The 17,452-nt window shown below is 40.6% G+C and overlaps 2 protein-coding genes across 4 annotated transcripts in view; one reads left to right on the forward strand and one right to left on the reverse strand.

Annotated features, from left to right (window-relative positions):
• The window catches only part of LOC130186630 (mucin-2), a 34,419-nt gene extending 31,380 nt beyond the window's left edge, over positions 1-3,039 (reverse strand). For 2 of the 3 annotated variants that reach the window (XM_056403851.1, XM_056403849.1), the window contains exon 1: positions 109-672. The gene's annotated coding sequence lies outside the window, so the exon portion shown is untranslated. Of the gene's footprint in view, positions 1-108; positions 673-2,899 lie in introns of those variants that run through there. The other variant, XM_056403850.1, reaches the window with a different exon arrangement.
• Positions 3,040-9,498: 6,459 nt separating this feature from the next.
• zgc:73226 (uncharacterized protein LOC402792 homolog) lies at positions 9,499-16,737 on the forward strand. The gene is made up of 6 exons (XM_056402762.1): positions 9,499-9,760; positions 12,889-13,039; positions 13,283-13,364; positions 13,958-14,031; positions 14,535-14,681; positions 15,968-16,737. Exons 1-6 carry the CDS (start codon positions 9,718-9,720, stop codon positions 16,014-16,016), a joined length of 546 nt encoding a protein of 181 aa, XP_056258737.1. The 5' UTR covers positions 9,499-9,717; the 3' UTR covers positions 16,017-16,737.
• The last annotated feature ends 715 nt before the right edge of the window (positions 16,738-17,452 follow it).

Genomic DNA, 17,452 nt, shown 5'->3' on the forward strand with positions numbered 1-17,452 from the left:
AGCTCTGATTTTTCTCACTTCGTTATCTCTATGGTGATGCTAAGAGCAGGCTGATGGGGGTATTGCTGTACTATCTTCCATCAGGACGGAGAACGGAGTCACACATACCACATCTCTCTCTTCCTGTTTCCCTCTGTGTTGTCTCTTTCCCCCACAAATGCTCACTCCTCTTCTCCGCTGTTCCTTCACGTCTCTTCTTCCCATTCTTCCATCCCTCTGACGTTCATGTTTGCTTTTATTCCCACCTCTCTGTCACTGCTGCTCGGTGAGCTTCGCACCGTTTCCTTTCCTCTGTGTAGAGTCCATCTGCTCCTCTCCTGTCTCCCTTTCCTCTCCTCCTCACCTCTTCCTCCTCTCCTCTCTGGCTGTGTCTTCTTCTAGCTCACCCTCCTCTTCTTCCGTGGATTCATGCCTTTCACGTGGGAACCTTTTTATCCATCCCTCAGAGCTCTGAGCTCTGCTGTGCCTACCTAGCTGTCTGAGCGTTTGTGCTGTGAGTGGAAGTGAATGGACAGGAGGGGGAGCAAGAACACAAGAGTGAGCAAACAGGCAGTTATCCTCTCAGATGCTCCTCTCAGTTCTCTCTGTCTTGTTCCTTTTTCCTCTCTCCCCCTTTCTCTCTGCGTCTCTCCATCATGACCTCCCCTCTGTGTCGCCATGCAAGCCCCTCTATCCTTGTAAGCAAAGGGAGGGAGGGAAAAGGGGGGAGGAGTGTGGGATGGAGAGTAGGAGGCAGAGAGAGGAGGAGCTAGTGAGTCTGTCTAATTAAAAAGCAGAGTATGTACAGCTGCAGAGAGCAAAGAGGGAGAGAAGCGAGAGGAGGAGAGGGGAGGAGAGAGGGGAGAAAAGTGATCCAGGGGGCGGAACCAAGGGACAAGGAGGATAGAAGCAGTCAGTAGGGGGTGGAAATGAGGGGGCACGAGGTGGTTTAAGGGGGTTGGTGGTCGAGAGCCGCTAGTAGTGTGAGGTGGGGAATAGGAAAGAGCTGACAGGACACCAAGGTCAGCTGGAGAGGAATGCAGAAAGGTCATGCATAGAGAGAGGCAGAAAGAAGGGGGGAGAGAAGGAGGGAGAAGGAGATAGGAACAGACAGGTAGAATTATTCTACAGATATCTCCCATATGAACGGGGGGCAGAGCCGGGGAACCGTGACCAGCAGGATAATAGAGACACATGGACAATGGCCCTCTGAAGAAGAGGCAGATCCACAGTCAGCGAAGGTTAAACCACTCCAGTGTTTTCAGGCCTCTCTAAATTAACATGCGTAAGTGTTGTGCATGCAAATTAAAAGGTGAAACACCCAATTGTATAAAACTAAACATGCATTTTTGCTTGGGTTGTCTCCTGTCTGAAGTTCTGAGCATGGGGAATATGTTGTTTTTGTCCAGGCATTATGACTAGAATAAATTGATTCCTTTTTTTTTTTTTTTCCTGTTTCTTATTGTTTCACAAATCGACCCCATCATCACTGCACTGGCTGTTGTCACCTGAGGCTGGATAGTAGAAATCACTCTATACAGCGGAGATAGAGAGATAAAGTCTACACTGAAATGCCTTAAGGGCTGAGACATCTCATCCCATTTTATCAGCTCTGATCACTTATCTTGTCCTATCGCCTCTCTCTCTATCAGAATTACATTAAAATCTCAGTGAATCTGGTTTTTACATCTCTCAGATGTTGTACTTTTACACTTTCAGACCCAGTTTCTGGGAATCATCATTCGAATGGATTTCAAACACAATTTCATGGAAAGAGCACAATTATTTCCACAGAATTTACAGTAATAGGAGCTGAATGGACAGGCCACCGGCTGCAATATTGATACATAATAGTATATAATAGGATATAATGTACCCATGGAGCACAGGGAATATACATATGACCATGGAGTCAAGCCTTGTTGAGAATATTCTGTACAGTGCATGGACAATTTTGCATATACTCTCAGTGGCCACTTTATTAGGTACACTTGTACAATCTATTGCAATTCAATACAATAGCTATGCCATAAATTGTACCTTTATAATAATTCTACCTTAATAGAGATTTATACATTTATTGCATGTATTGTAATATTGTTGTTAATGTCATAGTTAATGGTGGTATTTTACTGGACTACATTATATTGAGAAGTGTTTCAAATTTTTTGTTCTCCCTATTAACATACATGAGGGACAGCATTCTAATGATTATTTTCATTATTAATTAATCTACCAATTATGTTTTTGATAACTCATTTAGTCTAAGAAAAATCTGAAAATTGTTGAGACATTTTACTGAGCCGAAAGCAACGTCTTCAAATTTCCAACCCTCCCAAATATTCGGTTTATCATGATATATGGCAAAGATATGAAAAATGACTATTAAATACATTAACGTTTGCCTGCACCGCTCAGCACCAAACAGCACACAAACAAAATTACCAACTAGCTGGTGAACAATGTGGAGCTCTTCGCAGCTAAAGCACCAGAAATTTCCCTCAGGAGCAGGTGGAGACCAAAAACAAAGCTCAAAGAAGAGTGAATACTAGACTTAAACATTCATCAGGTGGACAGACGTAGGACTCCAAATGAAGGATAATGTTACTCCATAGCTGCTGGATGTGTAACTGTTTGCTAACAAGTTCACCAGATCAACTTAAAAAGTCATGATATGTCAGTGTCTGGTCCACAACTTGTTTCTGCTGCACACAAGCCAAAAATAAGTTGTAGTAGCAACATCACACTACAAATATACTCCATTACTAGGAAAAGTCCTGCATTTATTTGGTCACACTTCTCCAACAATCCTACATACACATAAATAAAGGAGCTATTTGTAGCTTTAGCTAGCCAAAGGAGCTATTTCGTTTTGCTATTGCCTCATAACCAGCAATAACATTAACAGCTGTTTACTTACCAGTCTAGAAGAAACGTTGTGAGCTCAGCATCAAACTCGTCAAGCTTGTCTCCAGTGGTGGGAAGCAACGCCAATGTTGGCCAATGTTAACTCTCTTCTTCTACCGAAGTTAGCATGCTAACCGGTTAGCCCCAGCCAGTCGAGTCGCTGTAGCCTCCAATCTGCCCTGAAGATGTAACGCTGCTCAAACGGCTTATTATAAGCTCTGATACTGTAAAGAACAAAAACAAAAACAAAACAACGATGACCGGAGCTCTTGACAAGTGATCATCACCTCCGCCAGCTCCTGACAACAAACCACGTTCGGCGGGAGATAAAAATTACAAATATCCCCCTATAAAGAACCTGAAAAAAATACTGAAGAACCTTTTGTTTTTGGTGTAAAATTCACGTAATGTCAATGGCGTAATAATTTGTTTACACCTCTAGGGTAACAACTTTGAAACTTATGACTAAATCATATCTGTTACCAAGATAAGTCGGGAGCATGCCCCGGGATCTGCACCTGCAGCCGGGTTGAAGCAGAGTGACGCATTGATTGGAGATGTGTTCAGGGTCATGTGCTGCACTGGGAGCTTTGCTGTAACACGACTGCAGCGACGTTGACGTCTGCGAGAGCTGAAAGACCCAGTGATATTTGAATCAGTGCATATTTGTGTGTCTGTTGGAGACTGTCAGCATGGTGAGGCAGCAGATGGAGCAGTGGAGGATAATGAAAGGAGGACAGACTCTATGAGGCTTCTGAACAGGCGGAGTGGTCTATCAGCTACAGAGAGGACCTTGAGTCTACAGATGACAAAGCGCTTCTGCTGACAGTGTTTATAGGTGGTATTTTGTTTATTGTCCATAATATTTTGAAGATGTTTGAAGCTGACCACCATCTAAACCATCACAATGGTAATTAGAAGGGAGTTGTGTGATTTTTTATTTTACAGTTTTAGAGGCTTGCAAGCACAGACACAGCAGCTGCCTGCAGCCTGCTTTGTGAAATGACAGAAATGATAATACTAATAGGCCACAATAGAGTTGTACTGTTGATGTTGTTGCATTTCCTAGCCAGAATTTAAAAATACTAACCGTAATGACCCTTTTTAGCCTAACAGCTTTAGAGCTGGAGATAAATGCACTGTATTTACTGATATTTTATATTGAATATACTGCATATGCTGAGAGTATTGTCATTAAAACTGTAATATCATTTTATCGCTGTCTGTGTATGTGGATCATTGGGCTGTAGAAAACATGGACATTTTTTAGCCATGGTAACGACTGGCTCGAGGGATGCTAATGTCAGTCCTCCACTTTAGTCCATGTTGAAATATCTCAACAACTATAAGATGGATTGTCATGACATTTCTTACAGGTCCATTCGTGGTCTCCAGAGGACAATACCTACTGACAGTGATCCCCTGACTGTAGCTCTAGTGCCACCAGGAGGTTGACATTGGTGATCTTGAGTGAAATGTGAAATTACTGGGTGGTTTGTCAACCAATAGAAATTTGGTCCTTACAGGCATCAGGAAGTTTGCAATGACATTGTTGATCCTGTAATTTTTCATCTAGTGCCACCTGAAGGTCAAACTTTAGTGAGTCTAACACTTTGCATGATAAACTAAACCTCACTGTTATAAACCTGCTAAACATCAGCATGCTAGCTTAGCCACTGTGCCTACAAAGCTGCTAGCATGACTGTACTCTTATATCCTATGAATCAACAACATGTCATAGTAAAAGTGTGTATATATAGCATGCATTGCAGCTGTTGTTATGTATCTCTTTTTCTCTCCTCTCTGTCTCGGGCTTTGTGTTGTCCCCATGAGTCTGTTGCCATCCTCTCGGGGTAAGCCCAGGAAGTGTAATTATTATTTATCAAACTAATCCAAAGGTTCCCTGCACATAGCCAATCAGATCTTGTTTTCACAGTGTCCACATAGCCACCAGAAGAACACTACAAGTTTCACTGGCACCCATTAATCAGCCTCCATGTCTGAGTGGCAACAAAAAGTGAATTTCAAGCAGATCCTTTAATGTACACTCAGATCAAGTCATCAATCATAGCCTAATACAAGGTTGTAGGATAGGAGACGTGTCTAATGGTGAGACCTAACCGTGGCCATTACCTGAAAAGGTTTTATTATTTTGCTATCTCACTTTCAAGCATGATGGATGAATGAGGTGGGCAGTCATTTGCCGGACCTGAGTACAGCTGGCATCTCCCTCTTTGATCTAAGCCGGGCCCAGGACATTGTCAGAGATCTTAAGTTCCTTTGATGGATGAGGGAACTTTCCCTGCTTTGTTTCTGGGCCGAACAGTGACTTTCTGTGTCTGTCCTCTTGTCTAGAGACAAGGCTGGAGGTCAGAAGAAAAACGCTGCTTGGCAACATAATAAATGGGAGAGAAGATAGACTGTGAAAGGAGAGCGGTTTCTGGCTGCTGCTACACACCAGAAGGCACTAACAATACTTTGCATTATTCTTAATTCTTCATCTTCTTGTCTGCCTCAAATAATTGTTAGAAAGTGATTAACAAAATAAGTTTATAGGATAAAACAGTTGTATTTTAATCAGTATGGGGCTGTATAGTATATGACAGCTTGAATTTTGATGGTGGTAAATAAAACTGCCTCAGGACATGAAGCTTGTTGGTAGCTCTTTCCACCAGGTGGTGATGTTGTTCTTAAAGTGTTGCATTACAACACACTTCCAGGAAGAAAAAAAAAAATCTGTTTGTTTCAAATGTTGTTTACTTCATTTGAACCCTGAATGGTTTTGCAACGAATTGCAAATTATTAATAAGTATAAGAGTAAATAAGGGGTACATGCTTCATGATGAGCCGTGTATTTGCATGAGAGTGTAGCGCGTGCACCCTCCTGTGTTGTGTCTCTGTTCGCTCTTGGCTACATGAATGAAATGCAGCACTGAGTCTGTACACTGATGTCACTGATGCCAAGCGTCTTAAAGGAATGTCACAGGAATAGATGAATCATTGGCCACAGGGCTCATTCGATACAACAGAAAAATCTGAAACACACTCTTGATGTAATTCCTTTAAAAAATGTTTAAATATAGCACAGAGTTCTCACATGTTCTCCAGGTATATGATGCTGATAAAGTGATGATGCAGCGACCATGAACATCCTGATCTGCTTTGGTCCATTTCATTTGATGTTTTTAAGGCACACATCAAAGGGTATTCTACAGCCTATATACAGCTTGCCAAAGATTAAAAAGGGACAGCTTTTTTCCTGATATCTTCTAGAGTTTGGCAATAACCCTAGCCTTGCCTAATTATAATATAAAGCTGCAATTTTATCATAGTAAATATGAATTTTACTAATATGACAAATGAATGTTAAATAATTTGGCTCCAGAGCAGCTGCATGTCCAAAGAGCAGCTGACTAGAAACCTCCATCCCTGCCAGAGATCTTTATTTTGTATGATTAATTTAATTTTAATTTCTCTAAGCAGGTAAGAGTTAAATATTCAAAATATAAAGTGCAAAAACCTTGATGCCAGGGTGACTTTTGGGAAGAAGATTGATACTCCTTCCATATCTGTACACTAAATATGAAGCTACATGAGGAGATAGCTGTTTCCCCCTGCTTCCAGACTTTATGCTAAGCTATTCTTGCTAGCTTCATATTAAATGGACGGGCATGATAGTGGTATTGATGTTCTTATATAACATTCAAAATAGCATTAAATGTAAATACAGTAAACACAAACAAATGGATAGAATGTTGCCATTGCATATTCACTGACTTTAATGCAAAGAAAGAATAGATAGAGCATGAAATTAAATAAAGTGATTGATTCTGACCTGATCTCCTAAATTGTGGAAATGAGTCAATGTGGATTTGCTATGGCAGGAGTCTTTGGACAGCCTGTCCCTTTTCATCATTACTGTAACAAAATGCTGAAGTTCAAGTGTAGTTTTCAAACAGCAGCAGCACTTTAGAGCTATCGTTAACCTGTGAAATGTTGCTGCAACTGATGTAAAACCGCTGCAATAGCTGCCTGTGTGGGAAGAAAGGAGGGGCCTTTTACATATCTGTGCCATTGTCTCATAATCCATCCATGAATCTGATAAATAAATGATGTGTACTGCTCTACAGTAAAATTATATCCATATAAATATGGAGCTCAGGGGGAATTTGGAAGGCTTGTTCCCAGAACCAAGAGAGTCATTCTTAATCTTATTCCACCAAGCAAAACAATATTTAATTTTGCCATGAGGAAGTCACAAATCCTAACATGCAGACATCACAATATATCCTTTTAGATTACATGATATTTCTTAAGACATGGCATGATATACATATATAACTCCCAAGCTCCTACAGCACAGGCACATAAGCTTTCTGTAAATCCATCGTTTTCATGACAGAGGAAACATTGCACCTTCACTTGTAGCAGCACATGTATATTATGGTGTTATATGGTGTTATATGCTGCTGCACACAACAACAGAAGAGACCTATACGTGTTGTTTGGGCCTGAGGATGGTGACATTGTTTGGCTGGTTGGCTGGTCTATTCTTCCTGCACTGGTCTAGATGTGTGTGGTCATTCATTGCCTGAGTTGATTTCTTATTTTTATATATATATATTTTTGTCTGACAACCTGATCTTTACTGTAATAACACTATAAGGTTAAACTTACCCCTGAACAATTTGGACCATGACAAGTTCAAATAACAAACAAACAAACAAACAAACAAACAAACAAACAAACAAACAAACAAACAAACAAACAAACAAACAAACAAACAGGTTTCCATAGACATTAGCTGTGGATCTCCATTAGTCCCATCTTTCCTGTAGTCCAACCAGTTCAGTATTTCTAGTGAAACAGAAGAAAAATCTAAATCTAATTGCTGTGAAATTTAATCAGCATACTGAGGATGTGTGTAGGATGAAAGAAGATTAACAAAATTATCATGTTTTTTTTCATGTTGTTATTAACACTGAAGCTTTTGAAGGCTGTCAGGGCACTAAACCTTTGGTCTTTCCTTATGTTATTTTAGGTAAATTACTATATTTATTAATTGACCCTTTATTAAAGATAAAAAAAATCTCAATGTGACCTTAAAAAAACGGAGCTATTTATTCTGTGTCACAGGGAGGTGAGTGGTTCTCTACTTTCACAGCACACACTTACAATTAACGGGTGCAAGTTAAACAAGCTTTTGTCTGATATTCATTAAGACTCACAATGTACAATGTGAGCATAAATGAGAACTAAGTAACGTGTTTATTTATTTATTTTGGGAGTGTGGAGCCATTTCATTTGAGAATATCATAAAAGTTTTCTGCTGCAAAATTAGTGGTTGTTTGTGAAATATGATTAGAAACTAGACAAGACAAAATTTCTGTATCTAAGCAGCCTAATCTGTCGCATATGTTGATGACTGTAGTTGTTATTGAGGAAAGTGAGGTCATACCCTCTGGGAATTGGTTGTTCAAAGGGTTTTGTCTGGTGTTTAATCTTCTTCCAGCAGGACACTTGATTTAACTTTTTAGATAGACAGTCTGATGAACCTCTATGGAAAAACCTAATGAATTAACAACTTATTAACGTTAACACTCTTCATGGCTCATCAGAAAGTATGACACTCACAAACATTTATTAAAGGAGCCCATTTGTTAGTTTTGCTATTGGTACATAGCCAACATTAGCATTAACAGCTTTTTACTTAACAGTCCAGAGGAAACGTTGCAAGTTCAGCATCAAACTTTCAATTACTCACCGAGAGCTGTCTCCAGAAGTGAAAAGGAACGTGTTAACTCTTGTCTCTATCACGTCTTTTCCTCTGCTGAAGTTAGCACGCCAACCAGCTAGCCCCGGCCTGTCTCATCGCTTTCCGACAGCGACTCACTGCAGCCTCTAATCTGCCTTGACGACCTAACACTGCTCAGAGGGTGTATTATAACCTCTTGTCTTGTAAACACACTGATGGCCGAAGCTCTTGTCAAGCAACAATCACCACCACACGCTCCTGGCAAGACACCATGTTTGCTGGCAGCGAAAAAATAAGTGCATTAGATAGAAAGGAAAAACACCAGCCAGAAGGGAGTTCAGTTTCCTTCTGGCTGGTCTAAATAATGATTTATAACTTATCTATCTATAATACAGCAATACATTTACCATCAATAAAGCCACTAGTCTCAACTTATACACATTAGAAAATGTGCCATATTATAAAGTGGCACCCAATCTTTACATAACCTTCAACTCTCCAGCTTCCAATAGATGATGTAACATCAACAGTGAGCTGGGAGAACATTTTAAGTGTGTGTAGTTTCATGTAAAATTTATATTATTAGACTGTATTAGGATATTAGTATTAGTTTCTTACATAACCTCCTATGAATAACTTTTAGCCGATCAGAAATGAATGCTTGGTCATGTTAACTCTACATCAAAAAATGGAGGTTTAGAGGAAGTTTCTCAGGATGCACACACCTACTGCTGCTTCATGCACCTTGTTCCTTCGGCGTGGCTTCTTACCTGCTGAGCTCTCAGCTTGTTTTGTTTACCTCTTCCCTCCTGACACGTGGGAGAGGGAGGAGGTGGGAGGAGGGAGGGAATGGAAGGAGAGGGGAGGGCAGGCGGATTAACGCAGCGTCCCTGCCCGGTGTCCCTTTTAGACTACAACAAACACAACAGTGATTGAGAGAAAAGCGTACGGGACAGAAACGCATTTGCACCTGCTTGTCCTCCTCGGTCAGTGTCAGCATCTCTCCGTGCTCTCTTTCTATCTCTCTCTCTCTCTCTCTCTCTCTCTCTCTCCCTCCAGCCCCCCGGTGATCAGACATGTCTGTGTCCGGCTCGCAGACGCCTGAGGACGGACTCTACGGTGAGTGATGGTGGTAGATGGACCAGGCCGTTGTTTTGTTGTTTATTTATTTAATTGCTTTTAAAGCCACGACGCATAAGATTACTTGCTCACATGTAGCTATCAAACAGCCACTAGAGATGATGATTAAAGCTGCTTTGTGTGTGCACAGATCGATTTACATTCACAATGCAAATGTCAACAATGTGGGCAGACAATGTAAAGCAATGACCCCATTCATTCATTCATTCATTCATTCATTCAGTCGCTCAGTGTTTCCAGGACTGATGTGCAGATATTCAACTGCCCATCAGCGGAGACATGATTACAACAGCGTGTCAGGCTGAGAGCAGGTGTGAGAGGAAGCCACACAGAGAAGAAGGCAGTTTGCTAGTTGTCATTGTTGTTGCCACTGACACTGTCATTGTGTAAACGGATTCCCTGACTCACCTGTTTGTATCTCTGTAAGCCAATTAAGCTGTGGAGATTTCCTGACGCTTATAGCTCCACTGTGCTGTGTGCACATTGCTTGGCACATAGGATGCTGGGTGAAACATGTGGAACAGTGTAAAGGTGAGCAGGACACTAAGGGACTCTAGGAAAATTATTCAGGTGGGGAAGTGTTTGGACTTTAATTTTGGCTTAACAACACAAGGTTGTCAACTATAGCATGACCAATACTGGATTTATGGGCCAAACCTGATATTGGTAGTTGATATTGTAACACCCTTCACCCTAATAGCTCAACTCTGATTTCAAGTTTATTGTGTTAATTGGCCATTTCTACCTACATTGAAAATTACTTAGCAATTACCAAACACATAACAAATGTGTATCCTGTTTACTAAACCTTCCAGCTGCTCTCTCTTTTTAAACTAAGGGCCTCTAAATGAAGTTATTACCACCAGTCAAGTTTCCATCCAAATGTTGCGCAAATCTGAATCAAAATTTCCAGAAGAACTGGCAAAAGAAAATGCAAATCATTTCTTATGATCACATTTTTTTCTAGTGCACTTTGTCGCATTTTGTTTTTGTTGATAAATAATCTTTCCAGCACTTCTACTCTGGCTTTTAAAAGCCCAAAATGAAAATATGCATAAAAACTGGTCACTGAATAAGTGAACAAGGCACAGTAATATTTTGTGTGTTATTATGTTGGTTTGTGCTTAACATGCATTATATCATAACTAGATATGATATATTTAACTTTACTGTCTCTCTTTTATGATGCAGAATCTAATCATTAACTAGCTAGCAGCAGGAAAAAAAAATCACCTTTATGGTCCACAGAGCACACAAAAGGTGTTTCTATTTTGATGTCATTATTTAGGCTTTTTCAATAAATTTTGCAAGAAAAACATGGAAGCAAAAAGTAAATATGAGGTGTCATAAAAGCCAAAGACCCTCCAGTGGTGCAGACATCCCTCTATTAAGCAAAAAGTAAAAATAACCTCCACACCCTGATCATTTGTGTGCAGTCCCTAACCTGAAAACAGGCATTCACAACAAACATTAATCTGTTGTGCTGCAGTCCATTGAGTCTTTTAACATCCAGCTCTTGTCCACATTACATAAAGCTGATTTGGCAGTGGCACAGATGAATGTGTACAGGATTGCACCATAGAAACTGATTTAGTGCTGCAGAATGGCGACAGATAGATAAGTCAGGCAGCAAGGCAGCTGTTATGTCATAACTCCCCTCTGTAGACAAACAACTAGGGCAATGGCACAGTTTCCCCGCTCTGTCCCCTCCGCCCGCCCCCTCCCTCACTTAATGTTTCTCCCTCCTGTGCTGCTGTTGGTGTGATTACACAGTGTCATAAACCCGGGTAAAGCGAAGATTAAGAGGGACCAGATGAGAAGGAAGGATACTTTGGTGGGCAGATGAGGTGTTGATGTTTTGTAAATGCTGCCAAAGTCAGAGAGGGATACAGAGAGCATGACAAGAGAGAAACAAGGGGAGGAAGGGAGAGGGTGAATGGCTAATCTCTAACAGAAATAAGATCTTACGTAAGCAAGCATGCTGTCAGCCTGAGTTAGCCCTGCCCTACTGTTTGGCTGTGGGTGTGGGCACGCCAAACACACCAGCATGCATATGTGTGTATGTGTGTGTGTGTGTGTGTGTTTGTATCTGTATATATATGTGTGTGCATGTGTGAATCTCTTCCTGCTCACATACCCAATGAACCTCCATTCATATGTCCATTCATTCATATGTTGTGTGCGTTTTCATTGTCAATGATAGATGTGTTATATTATATTCTTCATACGTGTGTTTTCAAACATAAGTGTAACACAGCACTGTCCATCCTGAACTCAACATCTCTCAGGTCATGTCACAGGACATCCGTGGTGCTGCTTAGCCTATAACTCACCATATGTCAGAGCACAACACACACCTGTCCACACCTAAGCTATAGCATTTTAAAGGAAGCAAATGGGCTTCAGTTGTCACACATCTCTTTCAGGGCTCTGTGATATGGCTGAAAACAAGTGCTCTGACAAAAACATTAAGTGCTGCATGAGTGAAATAAAGTACATGCATCATTTTAAGCCTCAGAATGGGATTAGGATGTGTTATCTGTCAGAAACAAAAGCTGTAATAGTCAATCTCTAAAAACAAAAAAATCCAATGAGTTGGTATGACAAAAACAAACAAACAATCATTTGGAAAATATAAACTAAAATTGAAACATTCTGAGAAAATGTCAGGAAGGTTAATTCATTATTTTAATATATTTAAAAATTATTCTCAGTCTTCCACTGTTCATTAAATTTAATTACAGTCTGCCTGCATTTTGTAAAATACTAATAGTTTCATCATATCTGGACAACACAATTCTTTTCAATTTTTAATTAAGGATAATCACTAACATCTTGTCATTATTTGATTCCCAGTGACAGATCTACTCTCAGAATAGTGTGCAGTAGTAGAAAATTACAACAAAAAGTCTTACACACTCAATAAAAGTGACTCAGTGTAAACACTCAGTTTTAAAACTAAAGATTTGTTTACTTTCCTCAACACGACTTGTTCCTGGCTCATTACAGTCTAATATATGTGCATGAGGCCCCCACTGCTTTCTGCTTCCTTGCTGACTGCCTGTGCATCATTACAAACTCTGCTGCTCGTGTTGTTTCCTCATCAGGCTCCTGGGTCGAGCTGGAGGAGCTGATTGCAGCCGTGAGCCGCAGGGAGAGTCTGACAGGGCCACAGGACAGCATCTCCTCCGCCCTGCAGGGGGAGCTGGAGAGGATCCTTCTGGAGGCGCAGCTTGAGTGTGAGAGGAGTAGAGACAGGTAATGATGCAGATAGTCTTTGTGGCTCCTTTTGTTTTGTTGGGGGGTTGAACGGCACAGTGAGGTGTTTAATTCATTTTTTAAGTAATGAGTTTCATTCTGTGCTCAGTGGAACTTTGCTTTTCTCAACATGTGTTTGCTTTCTCTGTTTTATTTTGTTTTAATAGAAATACTGTAATAAATTGCAGTCTGTCCATTTCTTTATACTAAATCCATATGTAAAAGTCTGTTTGTTGTCCACAGTCCTCCGCAGGTGGTGACTCCACAGCCCACTGGTTCCCCAAGACCAACTAGTGATCAGGACAGTGACTGTGTCACCATACAGGTATTCAACACTGACATAGTCTGACATATCTCATAAATATTCAGTTCATTCTAACTTCATCTTCCTTATTATAATCTACAAATCACATTTACTTACACTGCATTGCATTTTACATTAATACTAGATGTTTTTATAATGATTTCCAGCCAGCCAATTATTTCCATCGTTTCAGCACAGTTTAAAAATCAACTCACAGAGACATGAGACTTGCTTGAGATCAGTCATCGATTTCATGGAACATTTATTTGAATTTATTTAGTAAGTTATTTATTCATTAGAATTTTAAAAACTCATTGGCAATGCATTCAAGGGTGCCTTACACCCAGGGGAGATGCCAAGAAAGTTTGGGTTTTTTTTATATAAAACTGTCTTTGTGGAGTTGCTTCTACTAATGGTATGTAGTTTGAGATTTCCCCCAAATCTTTACAAGACATATGTTTAAACTCAAGATGGAAGTGAATATCAGCATCAGCAATGATGTATGTGTGCTCAGGTTAATGTCACAGTCTCATTTTTATATTTTATTATTTTCCCTGTGTCTACTCTTCTTTTTCTACTGTTGGACATCATCTGATCCGTCGTGTATGTTGCAGGAGGAAGGTGAGCGGCGAGTGGACACGGACTGGGTGTGGGATTGGTCCAGTAGACCAGAAAATATGCCACCAAAGTAAGATAATCTCTTTTAAAGTCATTAATTGCATTAAATTTTTTATGTATTTATGTTTGCTGTGATGTCATACTACATCCCTAAGTTGGTAAAGTACTAGTCAGTACTTGTGAAGATGTGTAGGTGTTTTAAAAGAACAGAACTTTTTTGCCAAGAGTTAGAGGAGAGGATCAGTATGACACTCATACTGTGGAGCCAGAGGCAATTAGCTTAGCTTAACATATAGACTGAAAACTGGGGGGTGGGGTGCTGGTTCTGTGGAGAAACACATGAATCACCCTCATTTTTATATATTTTTTGCCACATGAACAATACGTCTGTTTGACAGGTAGCAGTTCTTAATGGTCTCAGACTCTCAGTACTTCACCACCTGTCTTGCATTCCCAGTCTTCTCTCTTGTGTTCTCATTATTTCTGTTTATTCTTTTCCCTTCCTATCTTACCTCTCCCTGCATCTCTTATCTCTGGCTCCTCCTCGTCCTCTCTCCTTTCTCTCCTCTGCAGAGAGTTTGTGTTTCAGCACCCGAAGCAGCCGGGCTCCCTCAGTGTTAGGAAGACAGAGGTGATGAAGAGAGGAATCTTCTCCTCCGATGTTCTGCTCATCCTTGTTCCCTCACTGCTGGCTTCACACCTGCTCACACTTGGAGTCGGGTGAGACACACGCACATACACAGACTCACTTTTTGCCATGTCATGTTAATTAAAACCTGTAGCAAAAACATTATAGCACTGCTGAATATAAAACGTGAATCTTGTAAAAGGGGTGGTAAATGTGCACTTGATGGCTACATACATGTTATCGTCCAAAAAAATGGAGGCTAAAATTGTTCCCAGCAACTTCTCCCATGTTGAAGACATGTAAATAAAGAAACAGAGTATTGTTCTTGTACTGCAGCATACCGTAGAGATAGGTAGTCCAATAATAACAAATGAGTAGCTTAAATTTGTGTTTTCAAAAAGTGTGCTTGTACCTTTAAAGGACCTATTTGTAAACTTTGCCATTGCTAAATATCTAGCATTAGCATTAGCTGTTTACTTACCAGCCTAGAAGAATCGTTCAGCATCAAACATCATTCCTTAGCTCCGAAAGCAACGCCAATGTTAATTCTTGTCTCTATCACATCTTTTCTTCTACTGGAGTTAGCATGCTAACCAGCTAGCCCCGGTCCATCACGTCACTTTCCGATAGCGATAGTTACCATGGATGTATTATAGGAACTGCACAGTGGACTCAATGATGGTGCCAAGTCACTTGAAAGAAAACTGTTTGCCTGGCACATAATCCAAAAAGATTTGTAGCTTCTGGGTTTGCTTCAATATTGTACGACCCACTGAACACGCACATTAGTGTTTCCCCTGCCGGCTGCACATTCCTGCTCAGCCCATAGGCTTTACATTGGAATGATAAAAGTAACTTTTCTATGCTCCGAGAATGTTTTATAAATATAAACTCGCCTTGGATTATATATTTAGAATAAAAAGACTAATAACCCAACTTGTTTGCTTTTCTAAGTGTCTCATTAACAGTTTTACAGACATCTATATAATGGTGGTCTATGGGGGAAATGCCTTTTTGGTCGCAGGGGATTTTTTTGTTGCAATACCGCAAGTGGTCACTGGGAGACAAAACCAGCAAAGGCAGAGTGACTGCGCCAGATTCAGTTCTTATAATACATTTACATCAGTTACTAGGTAGTAAGTTAGTTAGCTAGATGCTAAGAATTGCAGCTTACGTTAGAGCAGATAACCATTCTGTTTAATCAATTTTCTTTTCACTTTTGCTCTTTTTGTTTTTGGTTTTGCCAAGGCTAAACAAAAGACACCATCCTCCAAACTCTTGACAGTCCTGCTGTGCCTAGTTTGGGTTACTATTGTACAATCATTGTTTGAGGGAGAGGTTTAGCTAATAATTACCACTTTCTCTTTTCTCTTTTTAGGATCTACATAGGAAAGCGATTGGCTGCTTCCACAACTAGCACGCTGTGACGTCAGCTGTAGGCCATTGACCCCCCTTCGCTAACAGTCTGGCCAGTAAGGTCACAGTCTGCCCTCTGTACCGCACTAATTTGCCTCCTTCCTTCTTCGTCATGGGGCAACCATAGGACCCTGCCTGTCTGTACCTCTGTCTCTGTTCATCTGTACGTCTGTCTACCCAGCAGCAGTCTGTCTTTGTGTCGGCCTCTCTGTCAGTCTGTGCATGTCGTAGGGCCCGGGGAGCGGATGGATGCCCACCAATGAGTCAGACTGAGGTCACTTTTACTTTCCCGGAGAGTAACACTGATCTCAACCAGCTAAAGCATAATCAGAGAGGAGAGATTGCCCAGATACAAGAGAAAAGAGAGAAGGAGAGTTTTACCCAGCTAGAACAATAAATCCCTTTGATAGGAGGAGATGAAAACGGTTAGCTGGGAACAGTGTGTGCAGACAAAATGAGAAAGATAATATGTGATAGCCTTTCTCCCAACCTTTGAAAGAGCAAAATGTCTGTCATTTGTCAAAAGTAATGACCCTCTGTAAGACTGAGCTGCTGAGAGTGGTTCTTGGAGGTTTTCTGCCCTGATGGTTTATCTAATGTAGAGAGTTTTAGTTGGCTGAGTGAATGTAGGAGTGGCTCTGGTTGTGCTTTTTGTCCCGTAAACCAATTAAATATTTGACCTCCGACAAAGACAATCATGATCCCATTAAACTTCACTCCTCAAAACCTTAATGTGCCTCTTGGGTCTTTTATTCTTCTCTTCCACTCTCATCCTGGCAGTTTGTCGTACACATGTTCATCTCGTTTAATAAATACACAGAAAGTGAAGCGTTTTCAGCCAGCGAAGCACAAAGATTTGCTGAAGTAAGCTTGGGCCAGGAATTTATATTGGATGTGGACTATATATATTGTCAGTTTTGGGCTATGGTTGTCTGGAGATTGTTTGTAGGTAATCAAAGAAAACAAAATGGAAAGATTTTTACAACCTACTGTGTTAACAACCTGCAAATGAACCACAGCATCTGTTTAAAATTTATGCCCTTTTCCTTACGAGGTAAATCACCCTGTTGATTTGTCCTGATAAAGACTTTGGTGTATATTTCACTGGTGTTTTTTATACCCTGTCTCCACCAGTGATGACTCTCCCTGTTGTCTAACTGAGCTCTTGCAGAAACCTTATGACATCACAGCAGCCTGTCTGTTTCCATCTGTCTTTGTCATTCCTTACCTCACATAAGTCTTCCTTTACTCCTTTTTTTTAACAAGCTGCTTCCTTCACCAGTGAAGGATTTGACGTTTTATTGCTTTCCCATAAACCAGAAACCCGTTTCCTCTTAACATCTCATGAAAATAGCTGGCCTGGATTCTGAACGGGGGAGAAGCCGGAGAAGCACGCTGAGGTTTTCGCTCTGCTGCTTTGGACATAAACGTGCCCATTTGTTGTCCA

This window comes from Seriola aureovittata, chromosome 18, assembly GCF_021018895.1.
Source record: "Seriola aureovittata isolate HTS-2021-v1 ecotype China chromosome 18, ASM2101889v1, whole genome shotgun sequence".
Taxonomy (NCBI): domain Eukaryota; kingdom Metazoa; phylum Chordata; class Actinopteri; order Carangiformes; family Carangidae; genus Seriola; species Seriola aureovittata.